This window comes from Rousettus aegyptiacus, unplaced genomic scaffold (genome assembly GCF_014176215.1).
Source record: "Rousettus aegyptiacus isolate mRouAeg1 unplaced genomic scaffold, mRouAeg1.p scaffold_m13_p_5, whole genome shotgun sequence".
In the NCBI taxonomy this organism is placed as follows: domain Eukaryota; kingdom Metazoa; phylum Chordata; class Mammalia; order Chiroptera; family Pteropodidae; genus Rousettus; species Rousettus aegyptiacus.
Genome location: NW_023416308.1, coordinates 91,122,386 through 91,146,310, shown reverse-complemented (window position 1 = coordinate 91,146,310; position 23,925 = coordinate 91,122,386). Strand labels below are relative to the sequence as shown.

The 23,925-nt window shown below is 40.5% G+C and overlaps 1 protein-coding gene across 3 annotated transcripts in view; it reads right to left on the bottom strand.

The window, feature by feature from the left end:
• NELL1 (neural EGFL like 1) overlaps positions 1 to 23,925 on the bottom strand; it is a 692,265-nt gene that overhangs the window by 516,209 nt on the left and 152,131 nt on the right. For all 3 annotated transcript variants that reach the window (XM_016138479.2, XM_016138478.2, XM_016138480.2), the window contains 4 exons: positions 16,257 to 16,329; positions 15,516 to 15,598; positions 10,159 to 10,293; positions 9,135 to 9,237 (listed from right to left, as the gene is read on the bottom strand). In XM_016138479.2, coding sequence (XP_015993965.2) covers positions 9,135 to 9,237; positions 10,159 to 10,293; positions 15,516 to 15,598; positions 16,257 to 16,329 — 394 coding nt within the window. The remainder of the gene's footprint in view (positions 1 to 9,134; positions 9,238 to 10,158; positions 10,294 to 15,515; positions 15,599 to 16,256; positions 16,330 to 23,925) is intronic.

The window sequence follows — 23,925 nt, the reverse complement described above, 5'->3', positions numbered from 1 at the left end:
CAAGTGCAGAATATGCTAATTTGATAAAACCCTAATGTGTCTCCATCAAATTTTCCAGCCCCATCAACAGGAACAAAAGTCTTGATCGCTTCCTCTCCCACACAGATGAGGATCCTTGTAGCCCTAGTCCTCAGGCAAAGCAAAAGTGAAGACATGCACTCTAAGAGATCCCTACCTCTAATCGCTGTTTGTCTTAAAAAACTACCTCACTTCTCAGGGCTGCCATTTCTATAGCTGTTAAAAACAGGTTAATTAAATGCTGATAGCCTCCTAGTTCTACAGTCTTATGACTCTCATGGAATGACCTTAGCAATCAACTTGTCTAACTCCCTCTTGTTAGTCACAGGAGGAGCAAAGCCCAGAGCACTGTTCTACTTGACCTCAGGATCACACAGTGAATGCTGGCTGTGCTGTGCTACCCACATCCTCTTCTGTGGACAAGGGACACATTCCTGCAGCTGCTGGGACAGTTGACCATTAACGGCTCTCAGCTACATATTGATCTAGGACTTGCCCTTGGCTGAAGAGAGCCACCTTGCCCAAGGTCAAGTCCTCTTCAGCCAATGACTGATAAGCCCCTTGTCCCAGCTTGGGATAACTCTGAAAGGTCATTCCAGCTCCAGAACTCCCTAAAGGAATGACAGACACAGTTCTTGTAACTGCAATTCAATGCAGCTCATCCTCTGTTCTGCCCAAATCTGTTTCCTTCTCTTTCACACTCCCACCTGGGAACTGATCCTGACAGAACTTCCTACTAAAGTATAAATCTCCATTTCAGAGTCTGGTTCCCCTCAGAACCTGACCTGCGATGACCCACACCTTACTCAAATCGATTCCATTCCAGAATCCACTCTCAGTGAATGGCACCACTGTCCACCCCGCACCGCACCCCACCACCTGGGGTCCTTCTAACCTCTCCCTCTTACTCAGCCCCATGGCCCACCAGTACCCACATCCTAACGATGCTCCCTCCTTAGACTTCTCAAGTCGACCTACTTTTCTCCATTCCCTACTGCCTGCCCACAGACACTGTCTTCATTCAGGCCTTCGCCATCCCTCCTGTTTAGCATACTGGAACTTCCTAACTTATCTCCTATGTCCTGCTCTCAGTCTCATCCAGGTGTTCCTCACGCGACAGTCAGGCATATTTTGTTAAGTGCAAATATGAGGCTCTGCTTTAAAACCATTATGGGTCACTAATGCTCCCAGAACATAGTCCGAATTCCTTAATTCAGCACACAAGGCCATTCGTGTGGCTCCTCGTTCTCTCTCAAGTTTCATAGCTCACCACTTCCTATGTGTTCACTCACCCTCCCATACATGCGTACCTCCACGGACGCTCTGGCCAGGCTTTCTCTCTCACACCTGGAATTTGCATAGACTCTTCTCTTCTCTAGTAACACTCAGCCTCATCCACCTTCCACTGGCAACCACCCCTCCTATAAAACCATCAGGTTCAGCTTAGGCCTGACTTCCCCCAAGAAGCTGTTTTTGGCTTTTAACACTGGTGAATTGCCCTCCTTTTGTGCTTCTGTTGTGGTCTGGACCTAGCCCTACCACGGCACATGTCACATTTTATCTCAGTGGCCCATTTAATTATACACTTCCCCTGCTAACAGTAAGGGCCATCAGGGTAGGGTCTACGGCTATTCATAATTTTATCTCCAGCCCCAAGCTCAGTACCTCTCTGGGTTTATTGTTAGGTAAAATAAATAATCTTAAAATTAATGAGCCTCTAGTTGGTAACAAAAAACAAATTTCCTGATTCCCAGATAAGAGTTCTTTCTGCTCTTCAATGCGATTTTAAACATTAAAAGCAGATACCAAAGGTTACAGAACAAAACAGCAGCAACAACAAAAAAGAATCAGTACAATTTTATAGATAGGCCTCTTCCTCCTTTCATTAAAATAAAAAATATATATATATGCTTATACATACATACATATATGCGTGTGTGTATATATATGTGAGTGTATATATATGTATAGATGTGTGTGTGTGTATATATATATATTTGCAAAAACCATTATCATTTGCTAGTATTCATTCCGGCTAAGATTTACATAATAGAGAAATGGGAGTACTGGGGGAACTTTATCAATGGAGAAATAAAACCAGACGAATAACTAGCTTAAATACATTGTCAGTTGCAGGTATTTCATTCTTTAATGGAGAAATGAAACCAAACTATTAAGAAGTTACTTTAACTTTTATGATGAAATTGCCAATGGCCAATTAGTTAGGCAGCAAAAACACTGGTGGTGCATATGCTTGGAGCAAAGAGGTTTACGGCGAAACTGCCAGACCGGACTCTTAGAGGTAGTATTTGTTTGGGAGACATCGGGAAAAACTCAGGAGAGCCTTCTAGATTCATTAGTTGTGTATATATAAAATATCCCTGGTCATCGTTTATGCCCTGATTTTCTAGATAAATCAGTTGGACCATGATTTACTGGTCCTGATGATGACGATGTGGCTTCCCCAATTTACTTGCATGGGGAGACCACACCTCCCAAAGCCTGGAATTCCTGTCTAATAAACTCCCACACTCCCAAGCACAGCTGCTGCCAACTTGGCAAGATGGCTCGTTCCAGAGTGACAGTTCTGCTAAATGCCCTGCTGTCAAATCTGCCATCTGCTTCTTGGCCCAGGCTGGGAAGCAAAGAAATAGACTGTTCTTTATTTTGCCCCTTGCCACCCCCACAATGGCACGAGCACACTGGCTACGCTGTCTCAGGACATTCACTTGATTCCTCTCTTCCTCTAGCAGACTCACCCCAGAACTACTACCTGGAGATAGTAAAGCTTTATTGTTTACATTCACACCACACACAGGGACTCATCCAGCCCTCAAATCCACCAGTCTGGTATAAAAATTAAATGTCCACTGAACTTTATGTCCTCACATAGCAGGATACTCTGGGAGCTGTGAATATCACTATGATAATGGACGCCTCAGCCATGTGCAGGATGTGTCTATGATTATGATATCAAGTATTTATGAAATTGCCTTAAGACAGCTTTCAGGATTACCACTGGAGGTCGCAAGAATTTCCCCTGCTTTCTCATACTACCCCATTCCTCTGCTTGTGCCCCTCCTTCCCTGCCACTGCCCTCCCTATGCCTAACATCAGTCTTTACTATCCAACCTTTTGATCTACAGCCAAAAGGCTTATTTTCGACATCTGAGGAAATTCAAGCATAAGGTGAGCCAGGCTCTGGTGCATTTGGCTCAGGCATTTGGGACTTCCATCCAACAGCTTTCAGTATGAGTAGAAATGTAAATGGATACCTGAAGCCCTTCGCATCACACTGGGGACATGCAAACTAGAATATTTCACATGTCCAACCATGAAATTGAAACTTCGCACCAACACACACTTCTCCATGATGGCAGACACAAACGTACCGGGGAGTTAGAGAAAGGTATGTGGTTGCATCTTTTTGTACCCACAGACATCTCCTAGCCTTTCAAATTGGATCCTGATTTCTCTAGTGCAAAAATTGCACACTTTTGCTATTTGGGTGCACACTGAATAAAGAATTGACAGGTATGACTTAGCACCCCTGTCAGATGTGGACATGAGTTTCCTCTGTCTTCATTTAGGTATCTGTACTGTGCACACACTGGAGCCGTCCCTTGGAACTCAGCAGCTTAGAATATCAAAATCAGCACTCTGTATTACACTTTAATGGAGAGTGGCAGATTAGAAAGGCTGAACACCCAAGGATGTTTCCTCCCCGAGTGAGCTCATTACAGACCTGGCTTCAGATACCATCTCTAAGAGCCCTATCAGGTAGTTTCGCTGTAAACATCTTTGCTGCAAGCATTTGCACCACCAGCGTTTCCGCTGCCTTACTAATTGGCCATTGGCAATTTCACCATAAAAGCTAAAATAACTTCTTGATAGTTTGGTTTTCATTTCTCCATTAAAGAATGAACTACCTGCAGCTGACAATGTATTTAAGCTAGTTGTTCGTCTGGTTTTATTTCTCCATTGATAAAGTTCCCTCAGTACTCCCATTTCTCTATTATGTAAATCTTAGCCAGAATGAATACTTAGAAAATAACAACATATAGGTTTTTTGCAAATCCTTGGGTGAGCACAGTCTTCTCTCCCACCTGTCAAAACCAAAAATTTACCAAGCTATGGCAAATAGAATAGATAGCTACTGATTCACAGCAGTCTTTGAGAGCACTTATTGACAATTCTTGAGTTGGAAAATGCTACCTTTCTTAACGAAAAAAGTTTCATGAAAAAAAGTGCAATGCTGAAAGGAGACAAATAGACAAGACAAAAAAAAATAAAAGTATAATACTATGAACAAAAAACTTCAAAGATAATGTATTTTCATTTTTTCACAGTGCAGTCTTTTTAATTTTAGTAATTTTTCATGTTTCGTTATGTCCCTTTTAATTCCCTTTTATTTTTTATTCTTTTATCTTTTACGGCAAAAACTGCCTTACAGCCAATTAGTTATGCAGCAAAAAAGCCTGTGGCAAATGTGCTTGCAGCAAAGATGTTTACAGGGAAACCATCTAGAACCCTCTGAGCAAGATGCCCACATCAAACTGGTTGTCCCTCAGGCATCTCCAAATCAAACAAGCCAAACAGAAAGCATCCTCTGCAATCTAGTTCTTCCGCCTACCTTATTTCTGTAAATCACACTATGAGTCTCCCACCAGCTCTTGTCAAAATCTAGCAACTTCTCTCCTAAAGACACTCTGTCCCTGATTCATTTGTCTCATGGAAAAAAAAAAAAAAAAACCGTCTTATGGAGTACTTACCATGAGCCAGATCCTTTAGCTATCACTCACATCCATCCCTTCCTTCTCTTCTCTCCAGGCAGGGCCTACCTGACAGCCTCACTGCCTCCACCTGGAATATGCCTGAATCTCATGCCCAATCCCCACCAGCTCTCCTGATGCAGCAACCTTTGTAAAAGCATTTATTTGATTATGCTACAATCCTGCTTTAAAATCTTGCTTTTAAGTACCACAGCCAATGCTGTGTTTACTTCCATGGTCTTGCATGTACAATTTCCTTTGGTAGGTGTGTTTTTACCCACCTATCCACGTAGAAAACTCATATTCATTTGTCCACACACTGCTCAGCCATTATTTCTGCTATGATGTTTCCCTAGCACACGTGCACTCATGTGCACATACACACACACACAAGTTTCTGATGGAGCTAATCCCTTCCTTCTCTGTGTTACTGCTGCATCTAACACAGTGTGTATGACACACAATGCTCTATTGTAACAAGATAGTGTATGCACCTTCCTGGACAGCAGAGGGGAGAAGAGTTAGGTTAAAAGCATCACCTCTGGAGACAGACTGCCTGGGTTTTATGTTGACGCCTCCAAAGCTAAGAGACCTTAAACAAGTTACTTCTCTCTGTGCTTCACTTCCTCATCTGTAAAATGAGGGTAATAATGAAGCCTACGACTTTAGGTTGCTGGAAGAATTAAATGAATTAACACAAATAAAAGGGCTGAACACAGTGCCTGACATAAAATAGAAGATCCGTATATCCCTACTGTTATAGCCAGGACAGTGTTTAGGAGACGAACCTCGGTAAGATGACTGAATAAATCAAATGGAATACAATCATCCTCCTCCATCCCCGACCCACCTCTGTAGCTTTATTTCTACTTCCCACCAAAAGAACTCTCCATTATTAGACAGGCCATCTCCCTTTCCCTCTGCCACGTCTATTCCTTTGTATTTGTAAATGCTGTTTGGCACAGCTCAAGATTCCCTCTCCATCCTCCTCTGTCTCTACCATCTCTGACAGGTTTCAAACCCGTCCACCAAAAGAACACAGACTATGGAACGCCACTGCCTGGAGATTCTGATTTACCAGGTCAAAGTAGGGCCCTTGGACTCCCTAGATTAAGAAGTTCATCAGATGATTCTAATGTCCCTCTTGGTATGTTTAATGCCTTGAAGAGCAAACATGTAACAAATTTTTGAGGAATAAAACTCCTCTAATACCTCCTGAACTGCCATGCCCACAGCTAATAAATCTAGAAGGCTCTCATGAGTTTTCTCTGATTCCTCCCAAACAGATAGAGGATCATTCTAGTATCAGGACCTGGTACCTCCACTATGGAAACCTCCTTGCCCTTGAAAAGAGGCTTTGCTTCAGAATAGGACAAAGTACTTTTAAGGCAATGAACTGAGACAGGAACTCTTAGACAAAGTTCTGTCCTCTTTCTAAATGGATACCTGCTGTCTCCTGTAAGTGCTGCAGCTCCTGAGACCATGACAAGTACATGAACACTTAGTAAGTTAGCAGACAAAACAATTTGCTTTTGTATATGGCTCCTTTTGGCTGAGCCAGATGAATACCTTTTCTCAGAGTCCCTAGCATACTTCCCCCACCCAAATCCAGAGAGTAGCTTAGGAAATTTATCTGAAAGGGACAAAAGTAATTATTCTCCACCTTTTTCCGATGTGAAGATATTTGAAAACCTCTAAAATTCCACTAACTAGTATCAGAACTCTGCTTCATCAATCCTCATTCTCCTCTTTTTCACCCCACTTCTCAAACTCCCACAATAACCTTCCTGAAGGCTAGAAATATTTAGCTCAGCTCCGCTTCCTCCAGGGAGTATCTCATGATTATCACCAATGTCCTCCATGCCCCTCCCACAAGTCATTAGTCTATACTCCAACAGTGCCCCATCCATGTGCCTAATATGATCACACTTACAATTCTAGACACAGTAAATCATGTCTCTAGACACCAACACTGCATAAATGCCTAATACATATTTCTATTAAAAACGAGTCAGAAATGAAAATCTTCTAGGCCGAAGGTTCCCAAATTCTTAATTACCAGAGGTGGCTTGTATCGGTTCTTTTTGAGTGGTTTTTTTTTTTTTTTGAGTAGTCTTAATAATTTATCTGCATTACCATTTTATTAAACTATAAACATGTCAAACTACCAATCAAAGCTGCTGAGAAAGTTAGTACTAGCTAGATAAATTCCTATGAATTCCAAAGACAAGAAACACACTCGTGTGTTAGCCTTTATATTCAGTATCTTGGTAAAATTGGATAACTTACTAAATATTTTTTAAAACTTAAAACTCTTCAATAAATTAAAGAAAAATGACTACCCTACACATTTGTAGTGAGAGAACAATTTGACCATATGTATTTAAAGGGTTCCAAAAATATCAGTCTTTTGGCATAGTAATTTTACTCTAGAGAATTCCACATCAATAAAATACAAAAAAAAAAGCGTTTTCTATGCAAAATGTTATTAAAGAGTAACTTATGAAAGGGAAAAGTGGAAAACAACTTAGTTATCTAACACTTGGGGAATGATTAAATAAATAAGCAATGTAGCAGCCAAACAATGGAACACCATGAAACTCATTAAAAAGAGGTTTATACAGTTTTTTTAAACATAAAAATACACTTAAGTGATAGTGATAAGTCAACAAGGTGAAATAAAAAAATATCTGCACAGTAACATCTCAATTGTACACAAAATAAAATTTTTAAAAATGAAATCCACTAAAAGTTCAAGAGTATTTCCAAGTGATAGTATTATGAGAGATTTCTCCATCTTTATTCTTACTCTTCTTTGTGATTTCAAATGTTACACAATAAACATGTTGCTTTTTCAAGTAGAAAACCAAAAGGTTAAAACACAAAGCAACTGTAAGATTCATCTACCACACACCCAAACAACAACTTGCAGGAAACAGCATATTCACAGGTTTGTCCAGGGAACTCAAAATAGTAAATCTAAAATAGCTCACATTTTTAAATATAAATTCCCAGTAGTTGTTCAACTTCCTCCTCTGACTGTTGTATAAAATTGCGAAATTGGAAAAAAATAATCTGTACCTACAAAGAACTACCTTTCAATCAGGGCAGCAAACTATCATTTTCATACTATCATCTTCAACAGACATGATTTCCAAAAGCTCTTGGAACAGAAACTTAAAAGAAAGCTTGTTTTTTTTTTTAATCAACTCCAAGTACTCTCTCAAGAGTAATGGGAATACTATACCAACCGTGAGAAGGAGGAATATTTGAAAGTTCCCTTTGACAAAGACCAACAAAGGTTTGGGCAGGTGTGACCAAACCAGCAATCCCGCTTCCACTGTCACATTAGGTAACATGATGTTCTTGGCAAAAAGCTAGACCACTGTCTTTTGAAAACCTAATGACACTGGTGTTTTTCAATAGAGAAATTATCTTGAAAGTTATCCATAGGATGCCACCTTTCTAGCGTGAACTCTCCTTTTCTAAGAAGACCATATGATTTGATGAAAAGACTAGGAGCTTTGAAGTCAAACAGAACTAGTTTTACATCTCGTCTTGGCGGCTCACCAGTCTTGTGACCTTGGTTAGTTCACTTCTCTAAGCCTAAGATCCCTGTAAAACAGGACTAATCATAATCCCCACCAAAAGGATTAAGATGAGGATTCGGTAAGCTAATGAAAGTCAAGTACCTAGCATAGTAACTGGCACATATTAAGCATTCTAAATGACAGCTTTTACTCTTACTGCTTGTTTCAATGTCCATTTCACTCTTTCACTTGAAACCGTGCCCTTCGTAATACAAAGAGAAAAGGACTTTTAAATCAGTGTATAACTTGAACAAGCCAACTTTGAAGGAAATTATTTCAGCATTTTAACTGAAATTCATCTTGAAATTCCGAACAAAAGGCCTTTAATAATAGAAAATGTGGCCAGGATTGTCAGAATATCAAAACAGAATTTCGCCTTTAACTTGATCATTCAGGAGGAGGGGGACCAAACACAAGGAGCTCTGGGTTCCAGAATTTATGGATCGACTCCACCCATTCCCAGTTGTGTGACTCTGTAAAAGTGACTTAATCCCTGTGAACATCAGTTCCTTCTACACAGAACGAGGGGCGGGGAAACAGTAATTACAGTAGATGTGAGAATTCTAAAAAACAGCTTAAAGTGTCTGCCACATCGCAGGTGATTAAAATCTAGCAGCTCTTCTCTTCACACATTTAATATTACATCAGCTGCTGGTGCTCCATTTCTTCAATGTTAATCAGGGCCTAAAATATGGGGACGGGGGAATAAATCTCAAAGCACAGAGGGCCACTCTGACCCTCAGTCAGTACTTACGTCGGCAAACTTTACAGCACTGGCCAGCAATGTGCACAGGGAGGGAGTCTGGGGAGCAATTGAGAGGGGGACAGGACATCCTTCGGCATTCCACAGCACCACTCTGAGGGAGGAAGGACAGGGAAAGGCATCTCAGAAGTGCCCTTTGAAAGTTCCTTGTGAAAAAGCTCACAGCTCATCCCAGAAACCTCATCGGGAAAACAGCAGCACTGTGAGGAATTCCCAATCTACTCCAGGACCACAAATAAAATATCTTCTCCAGCCTGAATGAACCTGTGCCACCTCAATTACTTTTCTGATATACATCACTGGCTTCATTCCACCTGCCCATGTGGGCTAAATAGATTAGGCAGAAAACAAAAAAGCCTGTTTTTACAAGAACATAAATAACACCTTTTGCAGACCCTGTCAATCATTGTCGAGGCTCTAACAATGTGTTTTGTATTTTCCCAAACAGTGGCATTCTTCAGATATTTATCAAATAATTTCAACTGTACAGGGTTTACATACTAATAGTGGTGGTGATGGGTGGGAGGGGGTGCGGTTTTTGTAATTTTCTGGAACAGATGAAGGAGTACACAACTGATGGATGCCCTGAAAGTTGAGGGGTCTTACAAGTCTCTGAAACAGATGATAGATATCTTGTAAAATATAATAAAACACCCCCAAATTAAACCCTTTTAAAACTTATTTTAGCAGAGAAAAGTTGTGAATGAAGCTATTAGGTTGTTTGAAAAATCAAAGGAGTCCCTTCCTCCCTGACACTCTAGCCTCCAAGCTCCAGTGAGCTTCTCATAACAATATTAGATCATATTAGATTGTGTTGTCAAGGAAAAGTAGACTTTAATTTCCAAGCATTTGTATATGAAATGACACCCTTCCAGCTTCCCTTCACAACCACGTAGATTACATGGCAAAAAAGTAACATGTCTTAGAGTTAGCATTTGATATTAAAAAACAAGATTACAGAACAATCAGTAAAACTGCCCTGTTGAAACTGTAATTTATTTACAAGCAGGCTTACTTTACAGGTGCAGTTCCTGCAGTGATCGCCATCCACCCAGGAGTCTTGGTCTCTATAGAGCAGTCCACTCACTTGACAGGTCTTCTCGCAATGACAGTTTTCCAATTGACTAAGTCTTGTCTCTGCATAATTTAGCTGCAAACGAGAGTTACTAAGTGTAACTTCTGTAATTCAATTGCATTGTCCTAACAAAGCTAATAGCAACAAGAAAAAAAATCCACGTAGGAAGGGTAAAAAAATGCTCAGAGCAGCTCACTGATTCTTAGTCAGATCTGGTTTTTGTTATTTTTTTTTCTTTTTTTACACGAGGTAGAATCACTCTAAATTAAAGGCATATGGGCTCCCATGGTCTAATGAGCACCAAATGAGACATTAAACCGTATCTCAGGAACCTCCTGGGTGTTCACAAACACATGTGCCTTCAGCTGAAAGCCCACACGAAAACACTCATAATGAATGTGTTTTCAAGGGCTCATTACCGCGTTTACAGGAGACCTCATCGGGAACTCCGACGCACTTGCATTTATCTACCACCATCCTCTCCATGCTCTTCACACACTAACCAGACTGTCATGGCTGAAAGCTGGGAAGTCATTGCTTCCTCTCTCAGGAAAAAATATGGGCAGCTGGGGCCTGAAAAAAGGGAGAGTCACAGAAGGATCTAGCTTCTCTCCAGCTCAGGATCCCCCAAAGAGAATGCCCCAAGAATACACTTTGGTGTTCAGATGAATGTCAGGAGAGGTGACCAAACCCCCAGGAGAGGTCAAGATTTAGTAAAAGAATCTTTTTTCATTTTTCTAGGTCACCTAATTGTTACCATAAATCACAGAATCTTAGTATCTTTGGTTTGAAAGGTTATAAAGCTTGAATGTCCTCACAGGTAACCCTATCAAGTGATTATCCGCCTATGCATGCACATCTACAGTGGTGGGACACTCATCATGTCCCAAGGAAAGTCTTTTTGTAGTTAGCTCTGGATGCTTGAAATATCTTTCCTGGCTCGAGCCCTGAAATCTCTCACTTTTTTCCTCTCACATCCGGTTTTGCCTTGTAACCATCCTGAGCAAATCTAATCTCTCCTCGAACATTTCAGGTTCTCCTGTCCTCGTGCCTGCTCCCGGCCAAAGCCAGCGCCGCACCACCGGGTTCCCGCAACAGCTCCTCGTGACACGGTTCCAGGCCTCTCTCCTGATCACTTTCTATGCAGCCCACCGCAGTTTGCCTTCACAAATATGGTAGCAAAAAAATGGAACTTTGCTGTGATCTCTTCATTGTCATAGCCATAGTAAGGAGTAACTCGATCCAATAGCATATGTAATGGATCCATATATTTAAAAAACAAAACCTTGATTTTTGCCACTTATTACATCTTCTTCTTCCAAGCTTTTGAGATTTCTCAAGAAAAGTTGTTCCCTGTCTGCCTTTCATGGGTTGTACCAATGGGAAGGGAAAAGAACAAAGAGGATCCTGGACACATCACAAGAACCACAATCAGCCCTGAAGAAACACAGTTGACGTATGCCTGAAATATTCGCTTCCTATGACTTTCCTAAGATGCATCGTATTTCAAAAATTCAGATGACATTTAAATCTCTGGCCTAATCATGGAGTTTCCAGAATTTATGATAATTAAGTTCTTTGGGAATTCTTTAGAAAACAAAGATAAAATACACTTCCAAAAGTCTGGTGATGTCAAGTGCCCAAAACATGTATAGGTAAAAGATAATAAAAAGTGATAATATCACATATTATCTTTACTTCATTTCTATATACCCAATAGTTCCTATAAAAGGTAGTGCTTGATGGCTGAGCTAAGATTGCATTCCTCCTAGATCTGCATCCCTCCTAAAAGTAGCTGAGAATGAGGTATCTGTGCCTGTCTCGCTCTGAAAATTTGGAACTCTAGTATCTGTAGCTCTCCAAAAAGGGAACTTCTTAAAGACCAAATGACCCAAAAGGCAATTCTGCATTGGTCCCAGTTTCCTGAAAACCCAGGAGCTTGTCTATGGGTAATACTGACAATTTCCAGGACTGTCCAACAAAGCTGAGCTATACCTACCTATAAAACTCAATTCTGAGGAAAGCGTCAGTTTTAAGACAATGGAAGCTATTGTCAGGGCTGACTTTGTTTCTCTTCTGAATTGTATTTTTTAACATAGTTAGCTTTTTCTGATAACACTAGAAAATCCTAATTTCTGTAATATAGGAGTACACCAGACAGGCACAAAGGCAACGGGATATTAAAGCAAAAAGCAAACTTTTCAAAGGCACTTAGTTACATAATCTTGCCTCCCTTTTTCCCCTACTAAATTCTGTTGCAACAATAAAGGAGAAAAACAACTCAATCAAAATTGCATTTCCTGTCACTGGTATTAGCATGCTGAATTTACACAAATTCATTTTCAAAAGCTATTTCTGCACTGTTTACCAATTTACATACGGGAAAACTGAAGATGCAACAAATCCAATGAACCCTGGATCTCTCACCTGATGGCTGCACAGCGTACAAGGAAGAGGAGTTAGAGAACAGGGTCTGCCCAATGTGGGTGTCTTAAAGGAAACTCCTACATAAAGATTTGGGCCCCAAAAGGCTGTAACCTCATTTTAAGGGTGAACAAAAAAGAAATGAGGCTTGCATAAGACACTGAAAGATCTTCCTGTTCAGATCTTGGCACCAGCTAGAGGAAACTATCTACCCTGAGAATTCTTAAAAGAATTCTTTCCTGAGAATTCACCTGGCCTATGCTACATTTGCAGTCCGATTCTGAGCAGTCTCTGTGATCTGAAGACCCTTAAGGAGACCCTTAAGGAGGCCCTTGTGTGGTCCTGGCAGAAGTACACACAATGTCAAACCAGGACTCAGAAAATTTCACGTATGTCCAAGGCAAACAACTGGTTGTAACCAAAAGAGTGAGTTAAAAGGTTGGGCTCCTACCCTGACCTTCCCCCTTTCAAAGCTGCTACAAGCTCTATGCTGAGTTTTCACTCCCAACAGGTGCCATCTGAACATTCAGTCCTCCGCTTTCCTCTCTTTTTATTGCTCATTCTTCTTCTGATACCTCCATCCTCCTGCTGCAGCATCCACCTCCCTCTCTCCATCAGTCATTCCTTCTTTATATCTTTCTCTTTCTAAACCTCTCTTCTCCAACTATGAACTCTCTCAGTCATGATTCAACTTTCAGAATCTGAATTTGAGTCCCAATTCTGCCATCTACTATCTTCAGAAAAGTTACACAACTGTAAAAAAAAAAAGAAAAAAGAATGTTATATAACTTTCTTGGACCTCAGTCGTCTTCTTTGGAATGAGGCTAATAAATCAAGCCCAGCTCACAGGATTATTGTGAGGATTAAAGTGACGGGGAATATAAAAAGTTGAAGTATCGTAACTTACACATAGTAAATACTCAATAAATATTACCTAGTATGAGCGACTTTCCAGCTTCTTCTAGATCAAGGGTTGGCAAACTAAGGCCCATGGACCAAATCTCACACATCACTTACTTTTGTATGGCCTTTGAGCTAAGAATAATATTTACATTTTTCAATGGTTATATTTTAAATGATTATACTTAAATAAAATGAGTATATACATAATATTCTGAATTTTGCCTCTTGGCCTGCAAAGCCTAAAATTCACCAGCTGGCCCTTTACAGAAAAAGTTTGCCAATTCCTCTTCTAGATTATCACAGATTCCAAATTATGCAGTGAAAATGGAAGTACTCAAATTTTCTAATTATAATTCTATTCACAGTTTGGAAGAAACAGACTTATAAATCTTCCAAAGTGCCTGGAGTGGGGGAAGGGGAGTAAAGAGGTTGAGGTGGATTCAATTATTTTCTGCTTGCAATTGCCCATAGTTAAATATCTCTGCCTCACAAATGTTCATTTTCTATAACAATGGTTTGAAGACAGAGCTCAGTGTGGCTTCTGGATAATGTATGGCCAAAAAAAGAAGGGCATTCCAAATAACAGGAAAGACTAAGAAAAAAAAAGAACATCCTCAGAGCCAGGGAGGGAACAGCCACACCTGAGACTAAGTGGCATGTTTCTTGTTTCAAAAGTTTGGCAGCAAGCTAAGATATAATTAACAGTATTGAGATCAAGCTGCTCCAGAAAAGATGAAATAAAAGCCTCTATCTGCCACAAGCTGGGAAGGCAAATAATTGACTGCATTTCACATTTCCACTGTACTCTGAAGTGAAAAGCTAATACTCCAACACTCGAGTCTCAGTCTGTTTCTCTCTCAGGAAAGTGTTCTCGCTCTCGAGACAAAAGAAGACTAGGCTAAAAACCGAGTTTGAAACAGACACGTTATCTTCAGCAGTGCAGTCTATGGGTCCAAAATACAGCTCTACCTTCAAAACACTTGCCTACCCACCAATTTTTTTTCCCACATGCCATGGCTGATGGCAGGGAGCAGTCATAGCCACCAGTAGAATGCGATTAATGGATCGTTGTCATCGTTATAAAAATTCTTCCTTTCGCAGAGTATAATATCTCTTAGGTCCAACTCCATTCTCTCTTCACCCTAGGACACAGCTTATGTCCAGGACTGATTTTATAACAACAACAGCATTAGCCACATTTTCTATTTACTCAGTGCCTTTCTCCACAAGCCCAGAGCTTTCTATTATGAATCTAAATTTTATGAATATATATTAAAGCTGCTAATTGTTTACATGTTTGGCTCTGCCACTGGACATGAATATCTCTGGGGTAGAAATCATGTCTTGTTATCAGTGCTTGCTTTGTACTTCGCACCCTGGCAAATAGCAGATCCTCAAAAGAGTCTTGTTAAGTGGTTGATGGAGGGGAGAAAAAGATACAGAATTATAAGACTGAAGGTGCTAAAGGCAAACTCTGCCTCCTTCACTATTTAACTTGGGATCAGCCCTGAAATGAATCATACGTTAGAAACTTGATATAATGCCTTCTTGTGACAGTAATCTCTTCCTAACAATAGCTATTTTGCCCTTTCTGATTACTGGCAATTATTCTTACATCCAAAATGCATTAGCTTATAAGCAGCAGTGGCTCCGACCATATATCATCTCACAGTGTTACTAGTTTAATAGCCAATGGGCAAATTCCTTTCCACTCCTAGGGAATCAATGGTGATACATATTGCCTCTTTCTTGCAAACATTTTTCAAGTAAACATTTCGATACAGTCTAATAGTATCGAAGACAGAAATGGTTATGTTTACTATATAGGTACTACTATTTTAAGAATAAACCATTTTCATAACATTTTGGAGATGTCAAGGATAAAATGTTTCTATTATAGCATATCACTCTAAATTCCAGATAGCATGGATAAAGAAATGAAACATCACAAGTGAAATTTAGATACCTACTTTTGTAGTCATCTTGGCCAAAAGCTCTTGTAAATCCATTATTCCTTGCACCAGGCTTAAGAAATCACTACAAGTTGGGCAAGCTCAATAAAGAAAATACAAAATAAATGTTGATACAGTGCTAATAAAAGAAAGAAATTTTTTAAACACTAGTTGTTTCACTATGTAGAAGGGCTTTTGCTTTTCTGGTTAAGTATTGCTTTGAAATTGGTGTGAAATCACAGAGGATTTCAGGTCTAGATCTTTCCCTTTTATTAATAAACAAAAAAGAAACAGAAAAAAAAAAGACTGTTAGCTGAAAGGCAATATAAAAATTTTAAATTAAAATTAAACCTTCATTTGTATTTAGAAGTGACTGAAAAAAAATGCAAATTATCATAGAAGAAGAAAAAGTAAACTCACATCCAGGTCAAGCGATTTAAAGAATAGTTTTTTTTAATACATATAATTATACTAAAGATATCTTTCTGTACCAATCTACAGAATGCAACCTGCTAATATAATCTTTTTCTTACATTCACATTTTAATTCTACAAGTAACATATAAGCTTTTTAAAAATTCAAAGACACGGAAGTACGTATTATAGATAAGTTCTCTCTCACTCTCCTCACCACTATCTTTACCGCCTCACCAAGCAACACTGTAAAATAGTGTGCACCGTATCCTTCCTCGCTTGTTTCTCTGATATTATCAAGTAATAGAATATTTAAAGTTCGCAAATGCTTTAAGTTGCTACTTACTGCGATTCAAGTTCGGACACTGTGTTATGTATCCGTTCGGCATAAAGATGATTTTCCCATCTTGGATGATCCCCTTGATAACAGAAGAGAGAGGCAGCGATCAAGATTACGGTTACCAGTTCCAATGGCCCTGCCACGCGTTCTCTGCAGGGCGGGTTATTTTTAAACGGGACTGATACCCATTTTCAAAATGCGAGATGGCCTTAGTCAACACTGAGATACTCCACACCATCTCTTCTAGAAATGTTGAAATGTACATCCATCCTGAGAAAGCTACAATTAGTAACCCCTGGTTGATGCAAATGACATCGTAGTCTTATGACGAGCCAGCCAGGAAGTAGAGTCCCTTTTAGGGGGATCTTTTCCTCTTCGTCTTGAGCATTTACTCTTATAGCGTTATGTCTCTGTGTTGCTTTGATTTCACTTTTCCGGCTCTTTTCCACCATCTGGCTACGTTCCTCTGGGGACCTCAGGCTTAGCTCCTCCTCAATCTGCTTTTCCGCTGCAATTAGCCCTGTACCATCTGCTCTACCTCTTATCTTGAGTATAGTTTCCCCAGAATAGGAACTCCCACTGACCCTCTTTTCTGGACCATTCACTTCCAACATTTGGGTTTTTGTCCACCTTGGTGGCCCTCAGAGACTTCCTCTTGCTCCCATTTTAAGGTATCCTCTGATATGGTAAATCTTAGGACTCTCTTTAGGGTGGAAAGGAAGGTTGTGTTCTGCACCTTCCTTGACTGCCCTTGCCCTATGAGCTTTGGTTAAGGTTATAACATTCCAAGGTACAGTAGTAGAACAATGGTTTCTCAACTGGTAGCATGCCAAAAGCCGAGGGGTAGACCCAGGAGTGCCCAGAGTTATCATAGGCCATAATTAATGGAAAAAGCCTGAGCCTAAGCCCATGTCAAGACCTAAGTCTAAGTTTGAGAGTACAAGCATCAGAAAAGTAGCAACAGTGCTTATCCAAGGCTGGAGACATCTAGCGTCCTAAGTTAGGGACTTCACAGGGGGACGACCCAGAAGACACTCCCCTGGACCTCGCCACCACCTAGAGGGATGCCTCATGGAAGGGCCTTGTCCTTCCTAGTGAAACTCTGCTCAGACTTTCCCTTCTATTTACAGACCATCATGGGAAATAAGCCCTCAGCACTTGCCCCGTCAGACTCGCCTCTCAGCTATATCCTTAAACACTGGGACAAGTTCAATCCCAATAACTTAAGAAGGAATCGCCTTGTCTTTTATTGTAATGTAGCTTGGCCACAATATAAACTAGGAGGCCAGGAGCGATGACCTCTAAATGGAAGTCTTAATTATAATATCATCCTTCAACTAGACTTATTTTGCAAAAGGGAGGGCAAATGCTTGGAAGTTCCACATGTTCAGACCTTCATAGCCCTCTACCAAAATCCATTTTTATGCCCAGACTACCAAAAGCCTCATGGCAAGGACAAATACAAACCAGAGCCAGATATCATCAATGACCCATTACTTAATACCCAACCTGCACCTCAGAGGGAAGCTCAGCCACCACTGTATAATTCTCCTTCTCCAAAGGCTCTACAGTGGGAGTCAGAAGCTATTCTTACCCTTCCTCATACTCTAAGTAGTACTCTATATCCTGCACTTCCTTCTACCCTCCTGCCTCTCAGAGAGGTGGCTGGAGTGGAACGCACCATTAGGATGAAAGTACCTTTTTCTATCACTGATATTCAACAATGTAAAGAAAAATTAGGAAGAAATTCTGAAGATCCAAGCAAGTTTGCAGAAGGATTTCAAACCCTGACTCTGGCCTTTGATCTTTCCTGAAAAGACATCCAATTTAGTTTAGCCGCCTGCTGCACAACCATTGAAAAGGACCGCATTCTAACGGGGCCTGTCAGGAGGCAGATGAGGCCTTTGTTAGGAACCCCAGGACAATGCTCCCAGGTCAGATGTAGTACTTTTAGCCGATCCTGATTGTAACTGTAATACCCAAGAGAGAATGGCCAAATGTGCCAGATTTTTAGAGGCCCTCATTGGGGGAAAGAAAAAAATGTATACAAAAGTCAGTGAACTATAAGAAGCTTAGGACCATTACTCAAGAAAGAGAACCCTGTCAGCATTTATGAATGGCTAGAAGCTTTTAGGAGATATACTAATATAGATCCTACTTCCCCTGCAAAGTTAGCTTTTATTAGCAAGTCAGCATCTAATATCAGCTTCAAAAGCTTCAAATGGGGCCACAGACTAACCAAAATCAATTACTTGACACGGCCTTCATGGCCTCTAACAATCGAGATCTTGAAAAGGGAAAAAGAGAGCAGAATATAGAAAAACAGCAAACCAGGAGAATGGCTGTCGCAATTGGCCAAGTCTTTGGTACCAGACAAGCATCTGTAAGATATCAGGGAATAAGGAGACAATGAGTTTTTGCTTCAAATTCAAGAAAGCAGGACACTGGGCAAAAGACTGTACCGAAAAGCCCCCGAACAGCTGCCACCATGCCAAGAACCCGCTACTAAGCTCTAGCATTGGAGAGTTGACTGCTCATGCTCTCAGAGAGGGGGGCGGCCAGCCACCACCCTGATAGCCCAGGTGCAGGAACTGTGTGACTAAAGAGGCCCAGGCCCATCCTCACCATCCCTGTCTAAGCATGTCATCATTGCTACCTAGGAATCCCAGGTAACTCTGGACGTAGGCAGTAAGTAAATTCCATTTCTTTCAGACAAAAGGACAATCTATTCTGTTCTCCCTGCATTTGCAGGAGAACCCTCCTCATGAACTATGATTATCATAGGAGTAGGAGGAAAAGGAAAAGGCAAGGCCAACTATTTTACTCTACCACTGACCTGCCAATCTGAAGATCAGATCTTTCAGCAGGAATTTTTAATAGTTCCAAGCTGTCCCACTTTCTTGTTAGGATGGGATATTTTAACTAAATTAGGAACAATAGTACAACTCAGGTACAGACCACCCCACCACCACCACCACCCCCGGCTTTCAATGCTTCAAGCATCAGCTAATATACTGGAAAACATTGACCAACAAGTTAATCCACTGGTGTGGTTTAATCCACTGGTGTGGTTTAATGGCAAGCCTGGGCACACCAGGACTACTGTGATGGTAAAAGTTCAGCTTCTCTGCTCCTTCACCAAGACCCAGACTTATTAGATGGCCTGATGACAGGAGTGCCTTTCCAGAGAGCTCAGTAATAGGAATTGTCTCCTCCCCCTTTACCCTCAGACTCTGAGGGGAGTCTCTGGGGACCCCATTTATTTCATCACTTCCTGAAGAAACTAGATATATACCCCTGGGGAAACAGTGATGATTGGGAAATAATAAGAGTATGTGCATGACCTCTGATCTATATTTGTTGGTGTTATGCATATAAAGATGATGAGTAAGAATTCTAATTATGAAGGAAAGGAAAATATATGTTTTTTTGGTAACAGAAGGTATAAAGTATGGGGATATATTTTGAAGGAAATTGAAGGAAAGGTGTTTGTCTTAAAGTTGGTTATTTCTGAATGAGTGGGAAGAGGCAAACTGAAGGGATGAGGAAAGTTGTAGGTTTGTAAAGAGAAATCCTGAGAGGAAATTTTACATGTGATTAAGCTAAATGAAATTAGAAATTTAAATGTCAAAAGTAAGCTAAAGCAAAATTAGAGTTGTGTATTAATGTTTCTTAGACTATTGGTCTAAGAAACTGATGTTATGGAAAAGTTTTCTGAGCAGAAAACAAAAATTCCATGCCTCATCAAAATAATTTCTGTGTTTTATGTTGCCTTGACCAATTTTCTGAGGCTTTTAGAGAATACTAACACTGACTCAAAGTCTGAGGCCAGACACTCCTGGCTATACATTTCACAACTCGGGCTGTCCCCAACATTCAAAAGGAAGCTCCAAAAGTTAGGGCCTGGACCCCAAACCCCGCAGGCCGCCTTGGTGCCAGAGGTCTTTAAGGTGTCCAATAAATGGGACTGGACAGTAAGGGGAGCAGAGTACAAAAAGGTGCACATTTTAGCTGTCATAATACTGGAACCATATTGAGGTGACCCTAGGCAATAAAAACCTTTCAGGCCTGGAGGGCCCTGCCCTTAGTTGGCCTTGATTGGCATCAATCAGACTGGGGCATAACCAACACACAAGCCACAGGAAGGATAGGGTTATGTTTTCTTTAAAAGTTTCTGTTATAACACCAGTGGGAAAATGCATAACACTTACAGGTAAATGTTTTAACATCTCAGATAATATGACCTTGAACTGCAGCTCCACTACTTCTGTAAACTATGCAATGTACATGTTAAATTACCTGCTGAGTAGTTTCTTATTTGCAGAAGGACTGTTTACTCTTATGTACCTGCTAATAGTACTGGGGGATCTTGTTTCCTGTGAAGACTGTTTTTATGCCTCAAAAGTTTCCAACTAGGCACCACAGGGAACTAACTAACCCTTGACCCCAGTTGTACAAGTGACCTACACTTAGATTTAGTCCAGCTGAATATACGCTTTGTGTTTGTTTACTGTACCATGTCCTGAACATAGAAGTCACCAGAAGACCCTGCTCCATGGCAAAAGTCGTAAACGCAACCTCTCAAGACATCCATGCCATGGGAAAAGCATTAGGACGGACAGGTCAGAGAAGCTATTCTTGAAAACAGGGCCACTATAGACTACCTGTTACTCAGACATAACCATGGAGGTGAAGAATTTTAAAAACTATGTTGTTTTAGCCTCTCTGACAACTTACAATTAATTGAAGAAATGTTTAAACAAATTCATGTCGTATCCAATATCAAACAGAAGACGGAAATTTTTGGTCTTAATCTCTCTCGCCTCACCTCCCAGCTAGCCAGTCTCACTGCATTTAAAGAAGTATTTGGTTTATCTTTGTAGGAGTTATTTCTTGGTGTTGCATCCTGCCTGGTACTCAGTTGCCAGTTGGGTACCTAAGGCCAAACCAAAACTGAAGGGAAGAATTTTCTTAAAGTGGCAAAGCGATCGACTTCATCTTACGCTAGTCTCATAGATATGAGACAAATATCAAAAAAGGTGAGAAATGATACAATTAATCATTTGCAAAATTATTCTTCTTTTTTTTTTTTTTTTTTTTTAGTAATCCTACTTAAATATTTTTTTTTCATTTCTTAGGAGAAAGATCCTATCCCTCAGACTTAATCTTGAAACTGGTGACTCAGGTCCTCTGGCTATTGATAAGGATCATTGTAATTCAGCCTTCTCCTTGAACAAAACAGGGTCCTTAGAGTCCTAAAAGGGAGAAGACCTTTAACCCAAGTTTTTTTTCTCTTTTAAGAAATATGTTAACCAAGCCTGTTTTCCTGTACTCCCTTAATAGGCAAATTAATGATAGAAACATAACTAGATATATGATTCAAAGAACAAGTTTGTATCTTTTTCCTTGTCTAGGGACAGAAGTAGCACTTCAGCAGGATACCCAAGACCCCATTCTGACTAAGAGCAGGAAAGAGCTTCATGAAACCCCAATAAGCAGGGACTATGACCCTCCTCAGCAGGAAGCAGATTCAGAAGAGCCTCCCAACCCTCAACATCCATACCAACAAAAAGGGGGTTCATGGCTCTTGGAAAAAGGCTAGGCAAGAAAGTTAGATGAGGAGTTTCAGGTCCACCTACAAAGACGCTGAGGTCATCCTTGTTAGGTCAGTGGGGGCTGCCTGGAGGCTTCCCAGCTTTACATGGAATTGGACAAGGGCCCACCCTAAAGCCCAGATGCCACCACCCTAACCCGCCAAGCTCTAACCCAGATGCTCAATTGACATTCCCCATTCTATACCCTACCCCCACATAACCCTATAAAAACTATGCCCTCTTGTCCCAGGGCATGACTTCTCTGGCCCCTCTTCAATCTGGACCAGAGAACCTCGCCCGGGAACGCTCTCTCAATAAAGGCTTGCTTTTAAAACTCTCGGGCATGTCACGCGGTTACCTTACAATCCTATTCTAGAAAGGGTCCTCTCTAGTCCACTCACAATCAAGCAAGCCAGGAGGCATTTTTGGATGAAAAGTAACTCATGCAAGGTAACAAGCAGAAAATAGGGTACTAGTTTCAGCCAGTCAATCACACCTGTTCAATGAAATCCCAACGACCTTCAACTCACCTGAGCCTCATTATACCATCATTATAATATAATGTATATGCCCAGAAGTTCATTAACATCATTATAAACAACTGAATTCTGAGAACAAACACACCCAGAAAGCAAATGATAAGTCACTGAGTCTTGTCAATGTTAGCTGTCAATCAAGAAAGCCCATTCTAAGAAATGTAACCACCCACAGCAAATAAGGGTAAAAACTCCAAAGACTTTGTTGCTGTGTCCTTGAGCCTTTAAGCCACCCTTCTCTTGCTCAGGTACTTGCACACCTGGAAGTGTACTGTTGCTTTACTTTCTCTTTTAATAAAGCTATTCTTTTCTCCTGTATTTTGGTGTCTTGCTCAATTCTTTGTTCAAAACATTAAGAACCTAGACAATGTGCTGAGAGGGGAAGCCCACTCTCCTGTAACAAGAGCACTAAGGATCCAACAGTAAATATTCTTCAACTATTGAACTAAAAAGTCATTGATGTAATAAAAATTCTCAATGCCCTAATCATCCTGGAACATTAAATATTCCTGATTTACATGATTTTTTTTTAAGTGGGATCAAAAAGAAAACAGAAGCATAGTAAACTAAAGTGTTTCTGTTGGTTTATTTAGTCATGAGAATAAAATTAGACATGGGGAAAAATCCCTAACAATCTTTGCTCTCAGCTAATTAAGTAACATGAGTCTTGGCTGGTGATTCTTAAGGCTTGCTCAATATCTCACTGTGAGTACAAGGTGGTCTTTAAATTCTGTAACTTAGTCTGGAAGTAGAGCCCTAATTTAAGAAACTCATTGAGGCTGCCACCTCCCAACAAAAATATTGACTTGGCATTTGGAGTTTTCAAGTTGAATTCCAAAATCCTGTTTTTAGGAAATTTTTGGTCCTGATTTGATAGAAGAAATATTACAGAACAGATGGAGCATGTGGAAGCTGATTCAGAATACTGAGCTTAATCTGTAAATAAAATACAAGTTTAAGATAGTGTGCAAGTCTTTCAGAGGAAGTAACATTTACGTGCTCATCTTTCAAACAGAAGATAATCAGAAAATGCTGTCTTCTGATTATTTCGGGATAAAATATTAATTGGAAATATTAATAGAAGTAACAGGATAACAGGACCTTTTCCTCAGAATTAGATACATTTACTAACCTCTTCCTCTTCAAGGATGATGCAGTGTTTATGATTACCAGAGCAGATAGCCTCACCATGGAGAGGAAGTCCCTGCCACTGCTCCCCAGTATGAATTCATAATCCCTTGCAGGGGATTTCCAGGGAGCAATTAATCGAGTGCAATCTAAGTGCATCAGCTTCTTCCTAGTATAAAGTTGCTCAGTTTTACAAATTAACTCCTTTAAGAGGACAGGGTACCTTTCAAGCACATCCAAGAACTTTGAGAAAGCCATAGGATTGGAACTCAGGAGACCTGGGTCCAAGTTTTGGATCTCTCTCTGGCTGACTGGGTGAATTTAGACAATGAGTCAACCACCTTCTCCAAGCTTCAGTTGATTCGCCTGGAAAAGAAAGTGCCGTATGCAGAAGCTAAATATCCTTCCAGCACTCAA